This window comes from Topomyia yanbarensis, chromosome 2 (assembly GCF_030247195.1).
Source record: "Topomyia yanbarensis strain Yona2022 chromosome 2, ASM3024719v1, whole genome shotgun sequence".
Taxonomy (NCBI): Eukaryota; Metazoa; Arthropoda; class Insecta; order Diptera; family Culicidae; genus Topomyia; species Topomyia yanbarensis.
In genome coordinates, this window is record NC_080671.1 from 267,502,000 (window position 1) to 267,527,518 (window position 25,519).

At 39.5% G+C, this 25,519-nt stretch overlaps 1 protein-coding gene across 10 annotated transcripts in view; it reads left to right on the forward strand.

Moving 5' to 3' along the window:
* Window positions 1-25,519, forward strand: part of LOC131683134 (uncharacterized) — a 1,279,861-nt gene that overhangs the window by 1,080,122 nt on the left and 174,220 nt on the right. The window contains exon 10 of one of the 10 annotated variants that reach the window (XM_058964950.1): window positions 5,713-8,422. The exons of the other annotated variants lie outside the window; for them this stretch is intronic. Coding sequence (XP_058820933.1) covers window positions 5,713-5,734 — 22 coding nt within the window. The 3' untranslated portion in view covers window positions 5,735-8,422. Of the gene's footprint in view, window positions 1-5,712; window positions 8,423-25,519 lie in introns of those variants that run through there. 10 annotated transcript variants of the gene reach the window in all.

The following is a 25,519-nucleotide window of genomic DNA, read 5'->3' on the forward strand; positions in this document are numbered from 1 at the left end:
CCCCAGTCAGTGCTGTAGTTGCGGTTAGTCACGGTTAGTCGATGACTAACCAGCTCCTGGAACCGAAAAAAAAAAATTCTTGAGCCAAAAAAAAATTCCGTTGGCCTTATCATTCTGGAAGGCAAATTTAATGATCCCAGCTAATTGGAATTTTGTGTATCTATTCAAACTCGTAGGGTATTGTCAAACCTGCCGCACTAGTATGATATTTTCATAACTCACATGGCGATCCCAGACTGTATGGGGCACTGGTATGATATGCTCATAGGATACTCTCAGATACTTGAAAGCACTAGTATGGTATTCCCACTCCTCGCAGAGCGTTTCAACATTAGTTTGATACTTACAAGTCACGCAAGGCGCTCTCAGATTCTCTCGGACGATAGTCTGATGTTCTTATCGCTTGAAGGGCGCTTCCACACTCTCTGGGGCGCCAATATGATATTTGCAAAACTCATAGGACGCTAGTATGATATTCCGATAGCTCGCAGGGTGCTATCAGACTCGCAGGGCGCTCTCAAGCTCTTCAGGGTGCTAGTATGATATTCACAAAACTCTCTAATATGTTATCTTAATTTGCCGGGCGCTTACAAATTCTCTGGGGCGCTAGTTTAATATTCTCATAGATTGCAGGGCGCTCTTAGATTCTCTCGAGCGCTTTTACGATATTCACATAATTCGCAAGGCGCTCTCAAACTTACTAGGGCGCTAGTCTAATATTCTCATAGTTCGTAGGGCGCTCTAAGATTCTCTGGAACGCTAGCATAATATTCCCATAGCTCGGAGAGCGCTTCCGCACTCGCTGGGGTGCTTTTCACAGCTCACAGGGCGCTAATATGACTCTATGGGGCGCCAGTATGATATTCGCAGGGTGCTCTCACACTCGCAGGGGCACTAGTTTGTCATTTTTAAACCTCGCAGGGCGCTCCGAGACTCTATGGGGTGCTATTGTGATATCCACATAGCTCGGAGAGCGCTTCCACACTCGCTGGGGTGCTATTATGATATTCTCATAGCTCGCTGGGCGCTCTCAGTCTCTCCAGGGCGCTAGTATGACTCTATGGGGCGCAAGTATGATATTCACATAGCTCGCAGGGCGCTCTCAGATTCTCTAGAGCGCCAGCATAACATTCCCATAGCACGCTGGGCGCTCTCAATCTCTCTAGGGTAGCCATATATTCCCATCGCTTGCAGGGCGCTCTCAGATTCTCTCTGGCGCCAGTATGATATTTCCATAGCTCGCAGGGCGCTAATCTGACATTCTCATAGTTCGTAGGGCGCTTTCAGATTCTCTGGGGTGCTAGTATGATATTCCCATAGCTCGGAGAATGCTTTCATACTCGCTAGGGCCCCAGTATGATATATAATATCATAGCTCACAAGGCGCTCTCAAGCTCTTCAGGGCGCTAGTATGATATTCACAGAGCTCGCAGGGCGCTCTCAGAATCCCTTGAGCACCAGCATGATATTCCTCGCAGGGCGCTCTCAAACTCTCTAGGATATTATGAAACTCTCATCGTCCGCAGGGCGCTCTCAGATTCTCTCTGGCGCAGGTATGAAATTCCCATAGCTCGCTTTCGGACTCTCTGGGGCGCTATATGATACTCGGAGAGCGCATCCTTGGTCGCTGGGGCGCTAGTATAATATTCTCATAGCTCGCAGATCGATTTCAAGCTTTCTAGGGCGCTAATATGACTATGGGGCGCTAATAAAATATTAACATAGCTCGCGAGGCGCTCTCAGATTCTCTCGAGCGCCAACATGATATTCCCATAGCTCGCAGGACGCTCTCGAACTCTCTTGGGCGCTAGTTCGATATTCTCTTAGTTTGCAGGGCGCTCACGAATTTTCTGGAGCGCTAGCATAAACACTCTCAAACTCACTAGGGTGCTAGTTCGATATTCTCATAGCTCTCTAGGGCGCTAGTATAACTGTATGGGGAGCTAGTATGGTATTCCCATAGCTCGCAGGGCGCTCTCAGATTCTCTCGAGCGTCAGTATGATATTCCAATAGCTCGCAGGGCGCGCCCAAACTCTTCAGGCGGTAGTTCGATATTTTCATAGTTCGCAGGGCGCTCACAGCTTCTTTGGGGCGTTAATCTAATATTCCTATAGTTCGCAGTGCGCTCTCGGATTCTCTGAGGCGCCAGTACGATATTCCCCTTAGCTCGCATGGCACTCCAAAACTTACTAGGGCGCTAGTTTAATATTCTCATAGCTCCAGGCCGATTTCAAACTCTCTAGGGCGTTAGTATGGCTCTATGGGGCGCTAGTATGATATTCCCATTGCTCGCATGGCGCTCTCAGATTCTCTCTGGCGCCAGTATAATATTTCCATAGCTCGCTGGGCGCTCCCAAACTCGCTAGGGCGCTAATCTGACATTCCCATAGTTCGTAGGGTACTCTCAGATTCTCTGGGGTACCAGTATCATATTCCCATAGTGCGAAGAGTGCTTCCATGCTCGCTAGGGCCTCAGTGTGATACGTAGTATCATAGCTCACAGGGCGCTCTCAAGCTCTTCAGGGCGCTAAGATGATATTCACAAAACTCTCTAGGTTACTAGTCTGATGTTATCTTAATTTGCCGGGCGCTTACAAATTCTCTGGGGCGCTAGTCTAATATTCTCATAGATTGCAGGGCGCTCTTAGATTCTCTCGAGCGCTTTTACGATATTCACATAGTGCGCAGGGCGCTCTCAAACTCGCTATTCTAATATTCTCATAGTTCGTAGGGCGCTCTAAGATTCTCTGGAGCGCTAGTATAATATTCCCATAGCTCGGAGAGCGCTTCCGCACTCGATAGGGTGCTTTTCACAGCTCACAGGGCGCTAATATGACACTATGGGGCGCCACAGGGCGCTCTCATAGTATCTCGGGCATCAGTTTGATATTCGCATAGGTAGCAGGGCTGTCTTAAACTGCCTAGGGCGCAAGTCCGATATTCTCATAGTTCGCACGGCGCTCCGAGACTCTAAGATTTTCTAGAGCGCTAGTATGATATTCCCATAGCTCGGAGAGCGCTTCCGCACTCGCTGGGGTGCTTCTCATAACTCGCAGGGCGCTAATATGACTCTATGGGGCGCCAATATGATATTCACATTGCTCACAGGGCGCTCTCAGAGTCTCTCGGGCCATAGCTCGCAGGGCAATCTGAAAATCTCTAGGGGACCAGTCTTATATTCTCATCGTTCGCAGGGCGCTCTTAGATTCTCTCAAACGCTTTTACGATATTCACGTAGTTCGCAGGGCGCTCTCAAACTCGCTGGGGCGCTAGTTTGCTATTCTCATAGTTCGCAGGGCGCTCCAAGATTCTCAGGAGCGTTAATATGATATTTCCATAGCTCGGAGAGCGCTACCGCACTCGCTGTGGTGCTTCTCATAGCTTACAGGGCGCTCTAAAGCTCCCTATGGTGCTAATATGACCCTATGAGGCGCCAGCATGATATTCACATTGCTCTCGGGCACCAGTTTAATATTCGCATAGGTCGCAGGGCTCTCTTTAACTCCCTAGGGCGCAAGTCCGATATTCTCATAGTTCGTACGGCGCTCCGAGACTATGGGGCGGTAGTTTGATTTTCACATATCTCGCTGGGCGCTCTTCGATTCTCTGGGACGCTAGTATGATATTCCCATAGCTCGCAGGGCGCATTCAAACTGTCTAGGTTACTAGTCTGATGTTCTCTTAGTTTACAGGGCGCTTACAAATTCTCTGGGGCGCTAGTTTAATATTCTCATGGATTGCAGGGCGCTCTTAGATTCTCTCGAGTGCTTTTAACATTTTCACATAGTTCGCAGGGCGCTCATAAACTCACTAGGGCGCTAGTCTAATATTCTCATAGTTCGTAGGGCGCTGTAAGATTCTCTGGAGTACTAGTATGATATTCTCATAGCTCGGAGAGCGCTTCCGCACTCGCTGGGGTGCTTCTCATAGCTCACAGTGCGCTAATATGACTATATGGGACGCCAGCATGATATTCATATTGCTCGCAGGGCACTCTCAGAGTCTCTCGGGCATCAGTTTGATATTCGCATAGGTCGCAGGGCTCTCTTAAACTACCTAGGGCGCAAGTCCGATATTCTCATAGTTCGCACGGCATTCCGAGACTGTATTGGGCGCTAGTATGAATTTCCCATATATTGCAGAGCACTTCCACACTCGCTAGAGAGGTAGTATGATATTCCCATGGCTCGTCTGGCAATTAGATAGGTGGGCAAAAAACTTTCCAAACTTACAAGGCGCTTTCAACCGGTTTCAGTATCTTTGGGGCGCATATAAATGAGTATTTAAGCTTATGAGGCGGTAATAATCTATCCTAAGTTGCAGGGCGTTTTCAGGCTCTATGGGTCAGTAGTATGAGTATGTTGAGCTAACGGGTAGGTAGTATGCTCATGGGGCGTTATGCGAATAGTCTATCCTAACTTGCCGGGCGCTTTCAGATTTTCTGGGGCGCATATACTGTATCTCTTTGGGGCGTTGGTATGAGTATTTGAGCTCATGAGATGGTAGTGGATAGTCTATCCTAACTCGTAGGGCGCTTCCAAGCTCTCTGAGGTGCATACGGCGTATTTCTGTGGTAAGCTAGTATATTTTCTAGCTCAGGCGCAATGAAAAATCAAACTGATTAGAAAGAATTCTTGTTAGGTGCTTTTATGGTGTTCATAGTGAATAGTTTGAATGTTTGTGGGGGCAGTAGATGATACGCTAGCCAAACACGCAGGGTACAAATAAACTGATTCAACCATCATGTAGGTTTGTCGTGCACTTTTATAAACATACTATAAATGGTTTTAAAATTTAATCATTGGCTTGCGTGTAACACCCGTTTTTTGTGCGAATTTTAATACTGTACTGGCGAATGAAGCCATCATATTGATAACGATTTTAACGCAATCCATTTTTTGCATGCCGAGGTATTAATACAATTTACTTGAACCTTTATTATGTGATTAATAAAGACCATGTCTTAGCCCCTCCACTAAATCGCTCAAAAAGCTTTGATTTTTTTGTTAATTGTAGAAGATCATGTCTCTTAAGGCACGCATCTGCTCTCATTGCATAATCACTGATACACTGATTTCAAAATATCCCTTTTTCAAAACAACTTTAATGATGAATACAATAATTACTCATCTGTCAAACGTTCTATCATATCATTTATGTGTTGTATACCATGTTTAAAATATATGTATTAATAATATTCTTTAACCTTCAGAAAGGCAAGTGGTCTCAGAGGCACGACTGGTTACAATAATTATCCTCGAATTTGAATAAACTTGTAATTATGAACAGAAATGATGGAGCTTTTTCGGGCTTTCAATTCTCTCACTGATAGAAAGCCAAAAAAGACTTAATATCACCGGGTCTTAGGAGCAATGCTTGTTGAAGCCACTCTTTTAGCTTGCCTTTTTGAGGATTAAGACCGTCCAAAGAAAAAATAGACTGCACAATGATGCGTGGGCGGCACTTGAAAACTTAATTTGCTGTAATGAACACTTAAAAAAGGAGAGATGCATAGTAAACTGGCTTGAGCTATTTTAGCTTTTTAAAAAAATCGCAATATAAAAAAACGAGAGAAAACATAGATTTGAACTCACGTCCTTTAAGTTGATCTGCTATAACGTTACTAACTAAACTATATATACATTTCGAAATCGACCCAATATAGCCCATCAAGTAAAGTATGAAAGTATTTTATCATTCATTCATTTCAGGTGTTCGGCAAGGGAGAGCTGAATAGTAACAGTAACTAAAGAATACGAAAGTTTAGGAACTTTCATAACCATTGAAGTATCTAGTTATTCAAACGCGAAGACGCGACAATTGCCGATGATCAGCAGTTCTATCAACTTCCTAACACTTTGTGATGATGTAATATTGTAACTTACAACTTGTAAGGCAATGCAGCAATGTTGTTCTTTCAGAATAGTTTTGTCTCTTACTGGCTCGATCGACAGTCACTCGGTTTTCATGTTTTCTCGAGCCCTTGTCAATTTTTCCCATTGTTACAACGTCTTTCGTTGCTATTTTAAGTTCCAATTCTGGGTGTTCAACATATTGAATGTAAAATGAATTCTAGGAAAAATATATCCAGTATATCCATCTACAAGAAGGCCCACTACCATTACTTTTACAAAGGGTAAATTGCCTATTTTCACCCTATTAAGGAAGGTACCTCACTAACTCATTAATTACTCGGACTACAATCGATGGAATGCGTATGAATTGGCATCAAGAGCTTTGCTTCGTTGATTAGAATCAATCTAATAACACAAATGCCCTGAAAACATTGAAATGCTCGTGTTTGAGCGCAACGAAAATTCGGATTTAGTGCCTCAATTGTCGCCCAATGCGTTGAACAAAGATGGCAAATAGAAACATGGTGAAAATAAGCTTATTACCCTATAAGTTAATGGTATGGGTAACGGGGCGTTGGAGCGGGACAGAACGGTTCGAACGGTACATATTAGAGACAGCAACGCTATGTTCGCGCTAAAATTATAAAGGTGAGGGCGATTGAATCCCAATAACGACCAACAAAAAAAAATTAATTTAATTTTTTTTTCAGGGTGAATAGGCAATTTTGTTACCCTAAAGGGTGAATTTTTAATCGGTTTGATCGTATCTCTAACCGTTTCTGCAGAATACCACAAATGGCGCGCAGTATCTCAAAAGGTAGACAATCAGTGTTTGCCTCTAGTAACGTTAGGAGAAAGGTTACTTTTTTAGCCTCACAAAATCATGTTTCCATAAAATCATTTTTACTGACTGATTCTATTTAATAAGCCAATTGTTATTTGGAATATTAAATTCGACCTAGACCTGCTATTTCGATGCTGTAGACTAATTATTTTGTGATATGACAATCTGATAAAATTAGAAGTTGACAAAAAGAATACTGGACAAATTCGAAAAATTAGATTCGTCAAAGTACAATGTCAGTCAATTAGATCAGTTTGAAGGTATTTGTAATTAATAAACAATTTCGCAAATGCAAAAATATATTACATAACATCACATTAATATATTGACTTGTGCTTCTAATCAAACAAAACATTACGCTGCTCACTACACTAGAGTGATTAAATCATGACAATATTATAACCGATTTGGTTAACCCAACATTTATTCATACATAGAATCTCGACATCAACATACCATGATCAGCCTCTTCATGACTTTACAAGTGTTCTCAACAAATTCCTTTGTTGGTATTAGAATTAGCTACAACTTTACTGAATAGAGTATGTCTCTATTTGAATTTGTTTGGAATCGAAAAAACGCGTTTGGAAATAACGAAAATATTCCGAACTAACCGCAAAACCAATGGTTTAGACGCTATTAATACAGAGCACAAAAATAACATTTTAAAACTCTACACTGTTTATGTTCACTAAACAACCAAAAGTTTACAATTTAGTTTACAATAAGCAATTTCGAAAAAATATTATTCTGCTTAAAATTTCAGATATAGTAAGTATCTCAGAGCTAATGAGTATTCAATATAAAATTCAGCCAAACTGCAGCAAGTTCTACTGCCTATGATCACAAATCATTTCCATAAAAATTAATAATCCCAAATATATGACAAATATGTGATCATGAACAGTATATTGCAGGTGAGTAAGTTTGACGATATCTGTCATTAAACACCAGAAAGACAGAGTCTGCGGACCTGGAGCGCATTTTGATTGAACCCAAAAATTTTTGAACGGAGCATCCAGCGATAATGATAGTAATACCAAATACAAATTTACAAAACATATTTGTATTTGGTAATACCATCATAAACCTAAAAGCTTAGAATATAACTTTGTCAAAAATGCAATAAAGCGTGCAACACGCAAGAAATAACAGCTATGCCATAACCGGGAACTTTCCCTTATTATTTAATACTATCGATTCCGCTTACAGGCAGCAAAAAAATCAAGAGCCAAAACTAATACCCTTCAAATCTGGCTGTTAATGACGATAACATCTGAACATTAAGGCCATTTGCATCAGTCATTTTACAACAATTTGAAAGAACCCTGTAAATTTTCATTGAATCTGATGTAGTAAAACGTGTCGTTCAAATATATCTAACAAAAAGCATCTTTCAAATATAGCATCGCGATATGAACATCATATCGTAATCAGAAAAAAAAGAACCAGAAAAAAACAGGAAGGTAGCGGAATGGGCTTGAACCGGACAATTACCACCAACCATTTGTTTACTCCGTAGCGCGTTTTCGAACCATACCGTACCAACAGACAGTCACTTGGTTGAAATATAACATACATGAACTTCTTCTGAGTGCCATAAGTTCACCGAGTTACGACTAGTAATTTTAGGGGAATTACGAATAAAACCGATCCCCTGCGACTTTCTCCATAAATAAATTTTTTCTTCATTTTATTATGACAGGTACGATTATGTACAGCATTTGAAGACAAATGAAACTTTCATTAGTACGTCAAATGTCACAAAAAACAAAACAAACGACAGCAATGTTAATCGTCCGGATGTTAGATTTTGCTGGTGGATGTTATGGTTTTAATCAAATTAACCCTCTAGTTCCCAACACCGCCTCTAGGCGGTCTCTTTAAAAATCTAAATAAAACTACTAAAACATGATTGTCTGTTGTCATCCGCACTAGTATTTCTTCCCAACGCTCACACCTTTCATAAACACACATTGTTTGAATAATCGTAGCTTTCTGTTAAAGGAAATTGAAGCTCAAAGTTGAAAATTCGATGAAAAGGTGGAAAAAAAACTATTTTGTGTTTAGTGGTAATCTTCATTAAACAAATTTTAACTATTTTTGGAAATTTTAACAACAAAATTTTTTTTTGGGTAGCCTGTAGCATTTTACTTTTTTTTTGTTTTGCTGAGCTGTAACAAAAACATGCTATCGTCGAAAGCAATCATCCCTGCAAAGTTAGGCTCCATTTAGAAAGTTCCATCTGGTGATTAGGGACCATTCACAAATTACGTAACGCGTATAGGGGGGTACGAGAAGTTGTGACATATGGGGGAGAGGGAGTAAGCCAGATCGTTACGTAACAATTTTTTTTCGAGGAATTTGTTACGTAATAGGGGAGAGGGGGATAGAGAAATTTATGACAACTTGTTACATGGGGGGAGGCAGGAGTCAATTTTGGGCAATTTTTGCGTTACGTAATTTATGAATGGTCCCTTACCTATCATTGAGAATGGCATTGGCTTTAAATTTCCAAGCACAAACGTGATTGGAACACTTCAGTGAACCACCTGTTTCTTCTCTTTTTTCTTTTAGACAATACGGTGCACATGCGCCGGGCATGTCATGCTTGTGGATAAGGGCCATTCATAAATTACGTAACGTAAAAATTGCCTAAAATTGACTCCCCCCATGTAACAAATTGTCACAAATGTCTCCATCCCCCCCCCCCCCTCTTGTATTATGTTATTCATTGATTTTTTTTTCTTCGGTGAAAACATATTACGTAACGATCTAGCTTACTCTCCCTCCCCCTATGTCACAACATGTCGTACCCCCTCCCCCCTAAAAGCGTTACGTAATTTATGAATCGTCCCTAAACAACTGTTTTCTTCCTTCCTTAGAGCGTTGCAGTAGTTCTGTGTAAGGGTTGGGGTTTAGAGATAAAAAGAGGCATGAGTTCTCGCTCCTCCGAGTTTTGTTAATATTTTTTTCATCAGCTTATATGTCAAACATAAAATTTCAGAAACAAATAATATAGGGGAGCCCGGGGCTAGTTGGCGGTTGGGGTAAGTTGGCGGAACCCCTTTTTCTCCGTTTCTATTAGACATAAAGCGTTGTCTCTCGTTGTGTACCTTAAGTAATGTGAAACGCATTATCCAATGTGTTTTTGTTGCGAAACATTATGTTTTGTAGTAGCTGTGGACGATATTGTGTTTTTGAGCATAATTTGTAAATTTTCTTAATTTTAAATATTTTGTGTAATTTAAGGTAATCGTTCGGGATTTTCGATAATGCGTGAAAAGACTTAAGCATCCGAAATATAATGAGATATGTCGAATACTATACAGTTTTATTGAAAAGACTATCGGCACATTCCATTTGGACCACTTATGTGATTGTATTCCTATTGAATTGCCTATTTTCTGGCAGTCCGCCAACTTACCCCATGCATACCGCCAACTTACCCCGAGGCTGGGGTAAGTTGGCGGCTTTTCCGCGTTACTTTTTTTGTCTCTAGAAATGAAGACAACGTATCAAACATTTTAACCCATTATTGCCCAACCTACTATATATAGTAGGTGCTAAGAATAACTCCTATTACTTAAGCAATAACGCAGAACAGGCATTATCAATGAGTTAATATTGTTCATATACTCTCACAGAATCCGTTTAGAGAAGTTAGAGTGGTTAAACCGGCTTTATGTTTTGTTTTTATTCAATTTTCCCTTAAGGGGTTACACATTTTTCTCATGATGAAAAAAATCGAATTTTTGTAAATTAGATATTCTCAAACTAAATACGCTGAGGAAAATTTTCTCAAAATTTCATTAAGATTGGAATACTAAAACTTGAGTTACAGCGATTCATAGACCCCTTACTAACTGCGCTATAGCGATACATGACAGTGTCTTCGCAAAGTGACATACATAAGTTTCGCTTGAGCGTGAATGATTCAAGCGTATTGAGCTGCGGCCCGTGCATGGCATGGGTATGGGACATTGCAAGTTGACGTCATATGAGTAAAAATGCTCGAAGATATGACACGCTCACTTGCACTGAATCGGAATAAAAAAATTTCGAAGTCCATGTAAACAAGCTCGCTGAGCTGTCATTTTTTCGAGCATTTTTACTCATACGACGTCATCTTGCAATGTCCCATACCCATGCATGCACGAGCAGAAGCTCTGCGCTTAGATCGTTCACGCTCAAGCGAAACTTATGTATGCCACTTTGCCATCACACTGTTATGTATCGCGTTAGCTCAGTTAGTAAAGGGATGTCTTCGGTGAGACAATGATTGTCGGTTCAAGTCTCTTGGGTAAATTATTTTAACGCGAATTTCTTTTTATGTCAGTATGGTCACCAACACATACGTAAGAGTAATTTGCCTGCGGCTTTAAGCCATATCGAACTGTTATGAGAAATAAGTTCTTGGTCAGATAGCTCCTTTCCCTCTGCAATCAAGCCAGCCAGCCAGCCGGGGCTGTGCTACTACGCGGTATGTTAGTTGTTTCTGAAATTTCATGTTTGACTATACTTATACAGCTCATGAAAAAAAAACAAAACTCGGAAGCCCGAAAAAACTCATGCCTCTTTTGCATCTCTAAGCTCAAACTTTTACACAGAACTACTGCAACGCTCTTTGGAGCGAAGAAAAAAGTCGATTAATAACAAACATGACATGCCCCCCCCGCATTGGAAAAAAGAAAAAAACAGGTGGTTCGCTGAAGTGTACCAATCACGTTTATGCTTTGAAATTTAAAACCAATACCATTTATAGTCTAGAGAATTCGTTGTGGTGGTTCTGATATTGTGCCCACCAAGTCCGCTCCCGTCTTTTTCGCCTTTGCACGCAATAAAATTAACTACGTTATAAAAGTTATTCATCTTTGTATGCAAAACCCTTCGTTCATAATTTAGGAAATATTTCTAAACAAATCAATCGTGCGAATGCTCTGTGTACGATTACATTTTCACTGCATACATTTCAAGATAAATGCCGTAGTTTCGTCAGTTTTAACTAGGGTGGCACAAATTTTCATATTTAAATTCGTGTAGACAGTTTCCTATGTGTTCTAAAAAATGTACAATGCTCCGGCATATACTAGTACAGTGTACAACTTTTCCAAGAAAAGTAATAGGCTACGACTTCTGGTTCAAAAGTTATTCTGTATACCCACAGTGTCTATATCGTTCAAGAAAATTTAATTTATCTGAATATTGAAATTCAAGAAAATTGAATTTATCAAGAAAATTGAATTGCTGATATTGCAAACAAGTTAACCAACCTCTCATTATAAAATTATTATTATGACAGAGGAACAACATCTCATAGTAATTTTCTGGCTAATAAAATTTTAAATGGTTTAACCTGTAGGAGAAGTATGATTAAAACCGATACCAGAAGCTTTAGATACCTTTTCTGAGTTGTCACAAAACCAATAAAATTGTATTTTTTGTTTAGAATACTTGTTTGGAAGGTTCTTGCCAAGACCTATTTTTGTGAGGTCCTCAAAAAAAATTTAATAAAAAATAGTTTTCGCTACACTTTATCATTGAAAATGTAATATGTACGTGTGTTCAAAGTGAAAGTAAGTGTGATGTATAGATAAGTATATGTGATACAAATATTTGCATATTGTAGCTTCATCACGTAGTAAAAGGAAGAGAGTGCAAAAGTTTAGTGTTATAAGCAGGAGTATTTCATCCTATATGATTTTTTATGGTATAGATGTTTTCAAATAATCCTTCCGAACATCATTGCAACCTTCATAAGATATTTTGGCTGAAAGTTGAATGAATAGCGCGCAAGTCTCAGGCAGAATGACAAATAATATTTCGTGCCGTGCCGTTGGACCTTTGTCCAACTGAAAAACATCTGAACGCCAAAATCTCATGTCAAATTTGCTTTGACAATCTATTTATTAATCTTTTACACTACTAACGTCTTCTTTGGAGAGTTTTTGACATTTGTCAGTTGGTCCAACTAGCGAATCAAATTCGTTAGTTGGACATAGGCTGTGGGCCAACCAGTGAATCGCGACTGTATATTCCTCATTCATGACTATAATACAAGCCGTGCAAAAACGGCTTTCGTTGATAATGGTTTGCCTCAAGGCGAGATGGATGTCGCAATAAAATCACCTCCCCGACTAAAAATGAACCCACCCTCCGCAACCGGGCCATTTGTAAACTTTTCCGGACCGAATACAAGAAATGTTTGGATCTATTACAGATTTTTCGAGTTCTGATGAAGCAATATTCGGCGGTGACAGAAACATCAATAATCAATAAACATCAATCAGCCCTGATAAGCTTCTGGTGGAGGAAAATAATTTGAAGCACGCAAATTATATTGCTGGCTACGGGCTTTTGCAAAGGAGTATAGTGTATATGTACTTTCTAATCGGGTTGAATGTGACGCGGTCGTCCTCATGTTAGCTGTTTTACCCCTTTATAAGACAGTGGCAACTATATTGTCACCTTTTCTTTTCCTGCATGGACAATACAATTAACTCGATTTTGAATAAAATACTCTACACCCTATAAGTTGGTGATCAAAATTTGTAAAAACAAGTAATTTTTATTCGAAAACGCGGTTCTTGAGTTGCAAAAATTACAAAGATCAAAATATAATGAATCTGAATAGGTGGCAATATAGTTGTCTCAAACCCATTCCAATGAAGGCTTTGAATTACTTTTAAAATGTTTCTCTTCTTTCTGAGCTTGCAACATCAGCTATGGATGAAAAACAACAAACAAACAACGAACGAAGTCGAGAGAAATCAAGATTAGATCATCCAAAAAAATACCACCGCCTGTGGTCTGTCCTAGTGCCTGAGAGCTAAATGGTTTACGAAAATGGGAATCGGTAAGCAAAAATACCTATTCCTGTGAGAGTACACCGCTCAGCACCAGCTAAATAGGATAATTCGAAACGATTAGCGCCAAGAAAGGTAGTTGTAAAGACATGTCGGTCATTAAGGTCAGCACCTCTGGATCGTTTCGCGTCTCGGCAGGTGACGATATTTACAGTAGACATCAGCAAGTTAGATATACCGCGAAAGTTGGACAGCAAGCAAAAACAACAGCAATGGGAAATCTACGAACAATTAACACAATATAAAAAGAGTAAACACACAATCCCTACTGAGGTAATACCTAACGGTGACTGCGTAAGTTGAAGGCTGGTAGGAACAAGAGGTTTAGATTTAGTCGGTAAGCTTACTACAAATCACTGCAGTAATCCGCACTGCCACGAGCCACAGGCAGCGCTGTCTGTTCAAGATTCCTTCTCGATAACAGACATTGTCCCAATTTGTTGAGCTGAGTCGATTGATACAAAAGAATAGGGCCTCCAGACCTGAGAAAAGATCTTCAAAGTTTGAGGGTTGCTATACCCTTCTTTTGTAAGAAACGAATAAAACCAACCCCCTTGAAAATGTCCTGAGCACTGGCCTGAACAGAGGTGGAGGTAAAAACAGTGAATCTAGCAATAACAAAAATGGTTACATAAAAACGGGCATAACGGTAGCTAGCTTAAGCTTTCGTTTGGATTTCTTCCTATACTATCCTTAAGAAATAGAGTTTCATAAAATGTGTTTACCAAGCGATTGACTATATTGCCACCTTTTTCAAAACAGTTTTTATTACGAAATAAACGTAGATTCTAAACTAAGTGAAAGAACCGTGTTTCCATTAATATAACATTCATTATTAGCCCCAAACTCTCGGCCTTATCAGGGGTTAAAGACCCCATGCTTCAGTCAGGGAAGATACAGGATGTTTGCATTCAACATCAGTGGCAGCTGACAGGAATACGTCATACGTCAACTTAGACTCTTATCGGGTGACCTTCGTCGGTTTTGCTCTACCTACCTCCTCTTTGACAATGATCGTGTACCTGTTCGCCTTTTTGTGCCACGGGTAATGAAATGCAAAAATTGTAAACAATCAGGACACACAGCCTCCCATTGTAGCAATAAGGTTCGTTGTGGGAAATGCGATGAGAATCATGTGGATGACTTCTGGGGAAGGGGTGTCGAAAAGTATCTTTACAGTGGGGGAAATCAACATAATCTCCCGACATGATGATCTAGTGCGGAGAGAAACTGAAGAGTTCCCTTCAGGGACGCTCTAAGGGATCTTTCGCAGAAATGCTGCTTTAAATAGCTAAGCCACAAGTCTCTACAAAAATCTATACTGGCTTGTCTACTGACGATGGTGACTCTGATGAACACCAGGAGGGAACATCTTCTGCTGCACCTAGAAGCAATAGAAAAAGAAGGAACTTTTCCTCTCCTAAGATTCGTTGTAATGGTAAGAAGGTGTCTCTTCAATGTCCTCCAAAATAACAGTACTTACTGGTGCAAAACCGAAGCAAACAGCTCCTGGTCTCCGAAACCTGAGCTCAGAAAAGAAGTTCCCAGCACTGTGGACCGTATTGTTACAGAACACCCTCTTAAAAGCATCCTGGTAAGCTTTCTCACTGCAATAAAAACATTCTTAATACAGTTGACTGCAAAATAGCTCCTCCTTTCAGCGATTGTATCTTTCGATAGCTAATTCGAACGAGGTCATGGATTTGATCACTGTTTAACAGTAGCATTAAAAAAACATTATCCCGAAACTCGATCCTTTTAAAATTTATTATGCGAAACATGACGTACTTCAGAAATAGATTTTAATTTTATTTGCTTGGATCGAGAACACTCTTACGGAAGAGTACTTTTGGTGATCAAAAAGTGCTATTTTTTCAATAGAATTAACCTTCCCTCGACACCAGGCATTGAAGATCTTGCGACATTACAGAACTCTTTCCCGCACTGAACTTAGTTGATTTTAACTCCCACGGCATAGCATGGGATTGCTTTCATGATAATGATAATCGAAATCTACCTCACTCCAAAAACTTTGTGATAACTCCATTGACCATTTTGAACACCGGTGAAATGACACGGATCCCTGCTCCCCCAGCGCGCCCAAGCTCCTTAGACTTGTCCCTCTGCTCGACTCGGTTAGATTGCATGTGGAAGGTAATTCCTGATCGACACGGCAGCGATCCTCTGTCAATCTTAATCACTATTGCTAACGGCTTAAGGCCAACGAGTACAATCAATATTTCGTCTGACCTCAAACGAAATAGTGATTGGAAGAGCTAAGCATCCTGCATCCGGTAAACTCGAGTCCATGCAAGACCTTCCTCCGGAGGAAGAGTACGGCTTCTTGGGTGGCTTTATTTTCGACACCGCTATTCAAGCTCAGAAAACGTGTACCAAACGCGAACTCTCGTGGAAGGTCTCCCAACCCGTGGTGGGACAAAAAGTGTTGAAACGTATACGCGAAGAAGGCCACCGGCGTACAAGATTAACCGGAATGGCGGGTTACCTGAGCCAATGAAAATTTTTATGAAAGCCAACAAACGCTTACTGTCGCTGGTTCATTGACAGATTAATGAGAGAAACCGAACCTGAAACAGAACTAACGAGAGAGTTGGATATTCGATTTCGCCAAGAAGGTTTGTACGGATTCCGCCCCGGCACAGAAGATCTACCGCGCCGCTTCCCCCCGCGGACGATAATGTAACAATAAAGCCCCAGGACCAGACATAATGAAATTTTACTTGTTAAAGAATCTGCCAAGAGACGTTTGTTGAATTAATTTAGTATGTTTCTTAAGAGTAACCTTGTCCCTCATGGCTGGAGGCAAGTGAAGGTCCACGCCATCAAAAAAAAAAAACAAGAACAGCCTCCGATCACAACTTGTATGGACGGATTGAAATGCTCTCTTCTATTCGGAAGTTAATCGAGAAAATGGTCCTGTTCTGTCTCGACAATTGGGCCGAAGCAAATAACTTACTGTCAGATACACAATTTGGCTTTCGTAAAGGCAAAGAGACGAACGATTGCCTTGCGTTGCTCTTAATAGGAATTCAAAAGGCATATGCTAACAAAGAGCAGATGGCATCAGTTTTCTTACTGACTCAGGGGGCTTGTTTTCTGAAAAACATATGTATTTTTCGCAAAGTTATTTGTCGACATCACGAATTAGCTACGTGGACCTTCCCCAGGGCTCATGTCTAAGCCCCCTTCTTTACAATTTTTAAGTGAATGGCATTGACAAATGTCTTATCAATTCCGTCACGCTAGGGCAGCTTGCAGATGCCGTTGTGGTATCTATCTAGGATAGGATCCGCCAGCTGGCTTCTTCTTATATTTTAGTAATCCCTGTTGAAAACGACATACCCCCACTCGACCAATGTTGCCAAAATATTGGTTTTGTTTCGGTCGTATATTTGTTCTGATTAAAATATTCTATATTATGTACCAATTTCATGCTTCTGGAAAAATCAAAGATTTATACTACGTTCACACTACGAGTTAAAACGTGTTTTAACGCTATCTTGATGACATTTTTCTTGTTGCTAATAGACCTTTCTTGTCAGACCTAACCCCTACTTTTTTTTATTTTGTATTTAAAGAGTTCACAATTCTATAAACAAATCTGCTAAAAAGAGATTTTTAAAACCTTGCCTGATTTTTTTATGATTTTTCAAAAATTGAAAATTGCAAGAATGTTGAATATCTTTTTCACCAAATCAAGAATGGTGGGACACCAAATATGTGTTTCGGCAGCACTGTTTGATATATTTCTCATAAATTTATCGGCAACACTGTAAATGAAGTGGTGAATTGCGATACAATATTCATTAATGGTTCTCAACAAAACGAGTGAATTCATAATTTATGTCAATACTAGACATTATGGACAGTGCAATGAGAAAAATTGGATTGATGAAGTGTATTTCAAATGAGACTGACGCAGTATCGTCAATATCGTGTATTGACAAAAGTATTGAACGTATAAGGGCCACTAATCTCTTGCTGTCAAATTTTGTTTGTTGGCTTTTTTTGGTCCTCAGTTTTAACAAATCTTTGGAAAATCCGAAAAAAAAATCTAAATTATCATGGACCACGGATACACAGCCTATTTATTTCATGTTTTCCTAATTTCCATTCGCTTATTGCGTGTTGATGCGGAATCAAGCGCCGCTAAAAATTGTTTAGGTTATGAAATGCTTACAAACCAATCACACGATCCGGATTGTATCTTGAAATCACAATTTGATCGACGGCGCATCTGAAAATAGTCAAAATATTGATTCATGTACGCTGCTCTTGCAACAAATGGAAAATGCCGTTCGTATGATTCATCGGAATCTCTCAGCTGTGTTAAAAGTGACCGATTTACTTTCCGAATACCGTAGAAACTCCACATTAGTATATGTAATCGGGACAGTTTCGTGATGTGGTTTTGTGAGTTCTAGTAGAAGGGTTAAACTCGCAGGAACATTTCGGTTTTTTAAACTCTGTTCTGAAGCGCACATCCAATGCAAGAAATCCCTCAGAGCCAATTTCTGGTAAAACAAAACGGTGTTGGTGACGACGGTCATTTCCTATGGGTACTGCACTGCCGCTCTACGCATAAGTTTCTCATGTTTATAGGGAATCCCATAGCACGTGGGACATTTATGCCTATAGCGGAAGTGCAGGTCAATTTTAGCGCTGTGATTAGAGTCAGTAGAGGTTAAAGTCCGATTCAGACGATACATCAGCTTCCGTCAACGGAACAGAATATGAACGGCACGATGTCTTCAGGACAAGTGGGATAAGTTGAATGCGTTTCTAGATGCAAAAATTCGAATTATTGAAATTCTATCACTTTTCTATTGATATTCAATTGCATACAACTAATTTTAACGTTCCGTTGACGTGCTGTACCGGTGACGGAAGCCTGACGTATCGTGTAAATCGTAATTACAGACGTCCTAGTTTCCTAGGACCCAGTTTATTCCTGGTTTTTAACTGACTCTCCTAGTGTCCTGGTAATGCAAGAAAAAGAAGCTTGATTTGTCCTGATTTCTACTAATAGGTTTTTCGATTGATTGACACCGTGTAGTAGAGTGCATTTTAACTGCACCATTTTTGCACTTTCTAGCAGAAGTGAAGAAAACTGGATATGTTCCATTGACACTTCTGCTAGAAAGTGCAAAACCAGTGCACTCCACTACATCGCTGTACATCAATCGAAAATCCCATAAGTGAATTGTGTCACCGCTTTCGCTTTATTTATTCCGGTCTCTGCCAACCGCAAGCACACCTGCGAACTAACTCATAAGCAAACCCATACAAACTGTGTACATCGCAAAATATCGTGTGAACATCGTAGGTACCATTGCATTTGCACATATTTACGAGTACGAGTGGATACCCGAAAAATAAACACTCGGCACAACTAAGTCTGGTTTACGCTACTAGAGAACAAACTTACGTTTGGACGTGTTCAAGCTGTTTTAGAAAATATCAATAATGTGTCTCCCCTAAGGCCGAGCATCTTTGCCCTTCTTGTGTTTTTCTAGCATTTCTTAACGAGATTTTTGAATTTAATAATTATTCAATAATCTCGTTAAGAAATGCCCAACTGTACTACTACTCATACAAATGGTTTTACTTAACTACCCTAAACTGTACGATACGATTCTTTAAACAAAAACCAATCTGGCTTAAACGAAAACAAAAAAAGCAGTTTACCCACACAACACCCTAAAACATCATGAAAACCAATCAGCATATTCAGAGTATGGCTGCAGTACTGCGGATTGATTTTCATGAAGATTTAGCAAATGGTGTAAAGAAAACCTTTTTTCGTTTTTAATTTTCGTACCATTCTCTGTTAGACCTTTAATGCAAAAAAGCACGATTCATGAGAAACATCAGCTTCCGACAGCGGAAAAAAACGTCATCATTGCGTCACTGAATAGGGTAGACGAGCCCTTATTCATCTCATTAGTCAGGATGCCACACTAACTTTATTGGAACTCGGCTTACAGTGATTGGATTGCGTTAAAATAGGTATCAGCACCCTTGCTTCGTTTCTAGGAAGCAGTAACATAAAAAATCTGGTTTGAAAAATATAAAATACTTGCGCTTGAGAGGAACAAATAGTCGAGTACAATGCACCCTTATTTATCCTACCATTTGATCTATTGCATTGAATAGAGATAGCAGACATTGATCTAACTAATGCATTCAAATGGGTGGGATGAATAGAGGAGCTAAGATGAATTAGGGCACAGTAACCCTACATCCAATAATGCGCACATTCACACGTTTCGTACGTCAAAATGTTTCTTGCCATTGATGTGCATTAACGTCCCTACATAAACTGCAACCAACTATTTTTTACGTTACAGTGACAGACGACTAACGGACCGTGCAAACCGTGTTTCTTGTGTAAAAATGTGAAACACTTTTAAGAGTGAATCGAGCATTTGAACCGATTACTCCATTTTCTAGTATATGTGGACCTAAAGTAAACCACGAAAATAAAATATATACTATATATTTGTCTATGGAATGGATAAAGCTTTCGATTAGCATATAAACACCATTCATGCATTTCTTAATAAATAAGTTTTACTAACGACCAATTTCTTCACTGGATGAAAACGGGTTTTCTCTGAAAACCAGCTGAAAGTTTTTAGGTTCCTGGTGATCAATTAGCCGAAAACCGGTTTTCAGCGAAAACCTGTTTTCATCCAAGTAAAAAAAAAATTAACCGTAAGCGAAGTGGTTCGGACGATCTTAGCGAATACGATTGTAAGACAATGAGATGTTATGTGAGACAAAGGATAAAATAAACAGAAAAAAGAAAACATCCGCGAGTCACGTCACAGGTTATTGGATCAAATTAATATCGATGTTTCTGCTGAGGCTGCATAACTTAACCAAGCAGCCAGATATGGTTTTTGTTCGTCCATCACAAGATACATTTCGTGAAGCAACGGTAGATCATTCAGGTCCAGAGGGAACATTAGTCCTTCGTGTTGTAGGTATATCAACTATATACTGAATATATATTATTTTAGAGGACTATGATTGCACATCACAGTTGGCCCAAAAAATCATTGGTAGAGATATTCTCGAAGTTATTATTGCGATAAATCTTATATATCCACCAGGGATATGTAATGCATCATCCGAGCAGCTCATTGTATATAATGATGCTAAAAGTAAAAAAAAGGAAGCGAATTAGCATAATTCTTTGAAAATAAAGTTAAATTACTGTTTTTGATCAGATCCAATTCCCTACCTCGAATTTCATCTATTATCCGTTCTTGGAACTGAATCTGCTCACCATAACTCAAGAAACCAAAATTTCCGTTCCATTGCGGCTACTGGCAACGAAGAAACTTGTTATCTGACAACCAAAAGATGTTTTGGTTTTCTTTCAAAGAGCTCACAGAGAAAAAAATGTTGGTCAAAATAAGTTTATCGTTCGTAGGAAAAAACATCCTATACATACTTTTAGTTCAAAGGCTTAAAAGTAAAACTTTTTTTTGATTATTATTCTTGTTTAGCATAAAAGTTTTACTTTCAACTTAACAGCAGGTATTGGTTGTTTTTTGCTAAGAGCGGAACACTTACTTTTGCCAATATTTTTTCTGTGTGCATCGAAATCCAGTAAAGTTCAGCCGGAAATGAACTGGAATTCTAGCTGGTTCCAGTTCTAGTTAGAATCGGTTGTGTCACTGGGGCCAGAATACGAACTGGAACCAGCCAGAATTCCAGTTCATTTCCGGCTGAACTTTACTGGGAAAACGGGAAAAATGTTTTTGACAGGTATACGAATGAATTATTTTAGCATCAGTGATGCCAGTTCCCTTTATACAATAGCTAGCAGTGGAAATATAAAAGTCTGTAGTCTGACACAAAAGTTTTCAATAAATTTGACGTAGAAATGTAGTGTTTCGATGTTATAAACGATCAAAAACGTTATAGACTGGTTAAAATTAGCTGGTACAGGCTTTGTTCTGTGAAATAATCGTGATATGCAAAAAATCTGCAGCGAAACTGTAAAATGTGCAGATTCACTAATATATATATATGTAGATCTGGCATCCTTATTTTAATATTCCCAACTGGAAATTCATCCAATTACGAATCGGGGATAAAAAATAAAACGATCCAGCATATAAAAATTTTTGACGAGAAAGGTCTATTATTATAACGTGTTTTAACGCTGTAGTGTGAACGTAGTATTAGTCTTTATATCCGCATTTAAACGATCATAACGTTTTTTTCCATCGGAATACAGCAAAACAAAATAATATATATTCGTTGTTGGACATTACGAAAAATATCTTCATGCCTCTTAATTTTTGTAAGTTGCTTTCTGAGTCAAGCAACCTCTGTCACAAGAATAATCTCCTCTGTTCGGATTTATTTTAAATATTCTAAAACTACTTTTCTGCAAGGTTTAATTTTTGTTTTGGAGCAATGTATAGGTTTGTTCCAGTACTACATGTGATCGTTTCGGAGAAAACAGCAGTAGAAAATACACGCTCCTATTTACACCGATGATCGATTCAGTTGAAAACTGTAAAATTCAACTGTATCGATAGTACCAAAGGAAGAACAAGAAGCGACTTTCGGGATAACTTTCTCCCTGTTTGCTCAGTACTTCCAATTTACTCGGTACTGGAACAAAGGCAATTTTTACATGAAGTTCCAAATATTTTCATACTTTCGCTACACAGCCTGTTGATTTCGAAAAGAGGCATTTCCGCATTATACCGCACACAGAACAAAATCCACGATAACCGCGCTACCGGATCTCTCGGGAACTTCAGTTCTGGATAATATGTTTGATTTCGTCTGCCAAATAATGCCTGCACTTCATAATTACAGACGGATGTTATAGAAAGAAAGCGGTATCTCGAGAAAACAAAAAAATCAACACAGTTAACAATCGTCGTTTTATGTTTGATATCACAATATGACAACACGTCCAAGCAGCCCTTTAATACTTTTAGTTTCCTAGCCGAAGGTTTGCCTATGTCACTTTCGTCCAATCACGAGCTGGTTCAGAATTGGTTCAAAAACAGGGGACAGAGCTGGCGGATCCTATCCTAGGTATCCATTACAGATCCCAATGCTGACGATTTACAAGGACCATTGCAAGATGTCTTGGACAATTTGCCTACTTGGGCCCTCCAGCTGGGTATCGAATTCTCCAAGGAGAAAACTGAGCCAATCGCACAAACATGCGCCGTGCATTGTTCCACCAGATCTCAACTATTAAATTACCTTCAGGCCCGAGTAAGGTCATCCAATGTCCCGATGCGGGATGTACTGGCAAACCGCGATCTCCTCTATATATCCCTCGTATGAAGTTTCCTAAAAACCATCAATATATAGATTTACCTGGCCCTTTTATTTTTATTATCATTCTCAGAAGTGTCCTCTTCCACATATATCGTACATCCTTGATGGTTTGATGCAAGTGACACGAAACATCTCTGTCGAAAATGTTAACAAACGCGGAATTTGCAGCACAAACATCACACGCGCAACTCGATATGTTGCCGGTCGTCATCTGACGAAGACCGCCCGAGTCTGTAATCGATGCCGTTCATCTCCCGTTAACTTGAACCCCTATTTCTAATTCCAAGGAATTATTCCCCCCTCTCCATCTGATTTTTTTGAATTTATAATAAAAGCAACGTTCGATTTTTAAAATAACAAAATGAAATTATTTAGCTCATGCACTAAAAAATCAAGAAGTTTTCACCTTCATCATTAAGGGGTTATATACAAAGTTGGAACTCAAAAAATCGAATGAAAATTATTGAATGTTCACACACTTTTGAAAATATCTGTGCGAAATTTTATCCAGGTCGGAGAACTAGATTTCAAAGTATAGCCGGTTCGCAGCGCGCTGGTTCTTTCGCGAATAAGGTGAACACAACAAAATTAAACGCCATTGATTGATCGTAGCGGTAGAACCTATCCCTGCCTACCGATATTCAATTAACACAATCGAACGAAACACAAATTGGCGAAACAAAAGACGGACTGTGATACGAAAGTATAAAATAATACACAGTGCTGGACGATGATCAACCGACCGCCGCTGGCGGTGGCTGAACGGGACTGGGCTTTATTTTATTTGGCGCACTTTATCACAGATAATATTTCGGCGGGGGCATGTGCACAGATTGCGCTCTGCCGCAACATACTCCCCCATCAAAACGAACGTTTTATATCAAGAACTACATGATTGTTGATTGGGGTTTCATTAAATCAAATGACGAGAACTGCGGAACTTTGAAATTGAACTTCTAAACGTTTCTTCCATTGTTGCAAATTTGGACAGTGGCATTCCATTGTGGTGAGATGATGGCGTTCAGCGATTTACTTCGACGGAGCACTTGCTGTTTGATGAATGCATTTGGGGACGTTGCGATCCGCGCAACTGGGATCTCGCTGGAGTAATGCATTCCACTAAGCGGCTGCAAGTACGCCCACACCGGCTTAGCTCCGCAGGGGGATGATATTGCTAAACGGCTGTATACTTGCCCACACCGGCATAGCTGAAGTGACGCGAAATAGATTCGTAACCGATTGTCCTCACATGAAATCCATTTGAATTAGCGGTCGGCAGGTTGTTGTACGGCGGTATCCTGGTCACGGCACCATATGATCGATCGTAGCGGTAGAACCTATCCCTGCCTACCGATATTCAATTAACACAATCGAACGAAACACAAATTGGCGAAACAAAAGACGGACTGTGATACGAAAGTATAAAATAATACACAGTGCTGGACGATGATCAACCGACCGCCGCTGGCGGTGGCTGAACGGGACTGGGCTTTATTTTATTTGGCGCACTTTATCACAGATAATATTTCGGCGGGGGCATGTGCACAGATTGCGCTCTGCCGCAACAGCCATTATATCGGAACTAAGTTTTTTGAAAAGTACTGTTGCGGCGAACGTGATTTCGCAAAAACTACTCATCCGATTTTCATTTTTTTTAATTGTTTGTATTTACACTTGTACTTGAACGGTTGCTTTTTCATCCAAAAATTATCAATTCTTTGCAATGATTTTTTGTTTAAAACTTTATTTTTTGATCAACATAATTTTTTTTTGAAGGAAATTCTTTTTTATTGGGAAGCCGCTCCAATCAAGTTTACCACAATACATTTTTCTTAAATAATCAGTTTACTTTTTTGATTTCAGCTGAGCGGTTCGGCTTGGAAACCGTTCATTGCAAACCTCTGCCAAAAAATACGCTTCGGGGATGGGCCAGAACTCCGCCAATCTTGAATTTTTTTTTTAATTCAGCTTGTTTTTTCGAACTTCGAGAGTACTACCACTACTACTTTCGCTTTTTCGAATAAAATTTGCATTATGCACTTTAAATAAATTACGAACTTAGCTCACTTTTTCGCCACAACTTTGTATATAACCCCTTCATAGAGGTATATTTCAGTCCCTAGGGTGGCTCAGCTTGTTAAACAAAGCCTATGTTAAGAGTTAGCATATTATGTACTAGGCTACCGCCCCAATACCTCAACAGTAACAGTTCCAGGGGGTTCGTTTAGGGCGTATGTTTAAAAACAGGGCATTGCCATCACCAAACAAAATTCACATCAGATTTACAAACCATTTTGTAAGTTTCTATCACAGGGTGTCTACTATAAAGTTGCCTTGCTTTATTGGTATTATTGAAATATCTCATGAAGTATTCAGACTCCCATATGAATCTTTTACACCATCTTTCCAACATGATTCTAGATATTTAGCAAGTAAAAAATGGATCGAGATATAAAAATATTCAATTTGTTTATACTAATTTCCGAACTCTTAAGTTCAATAAAAAATCCAACTTTAATTTTCTATATATTGTAAAGTTTACGAGTTATCATTATGGTTATTATGGTATATGTACAATTTATTGAATAATAAGCTTAACAAATAACAA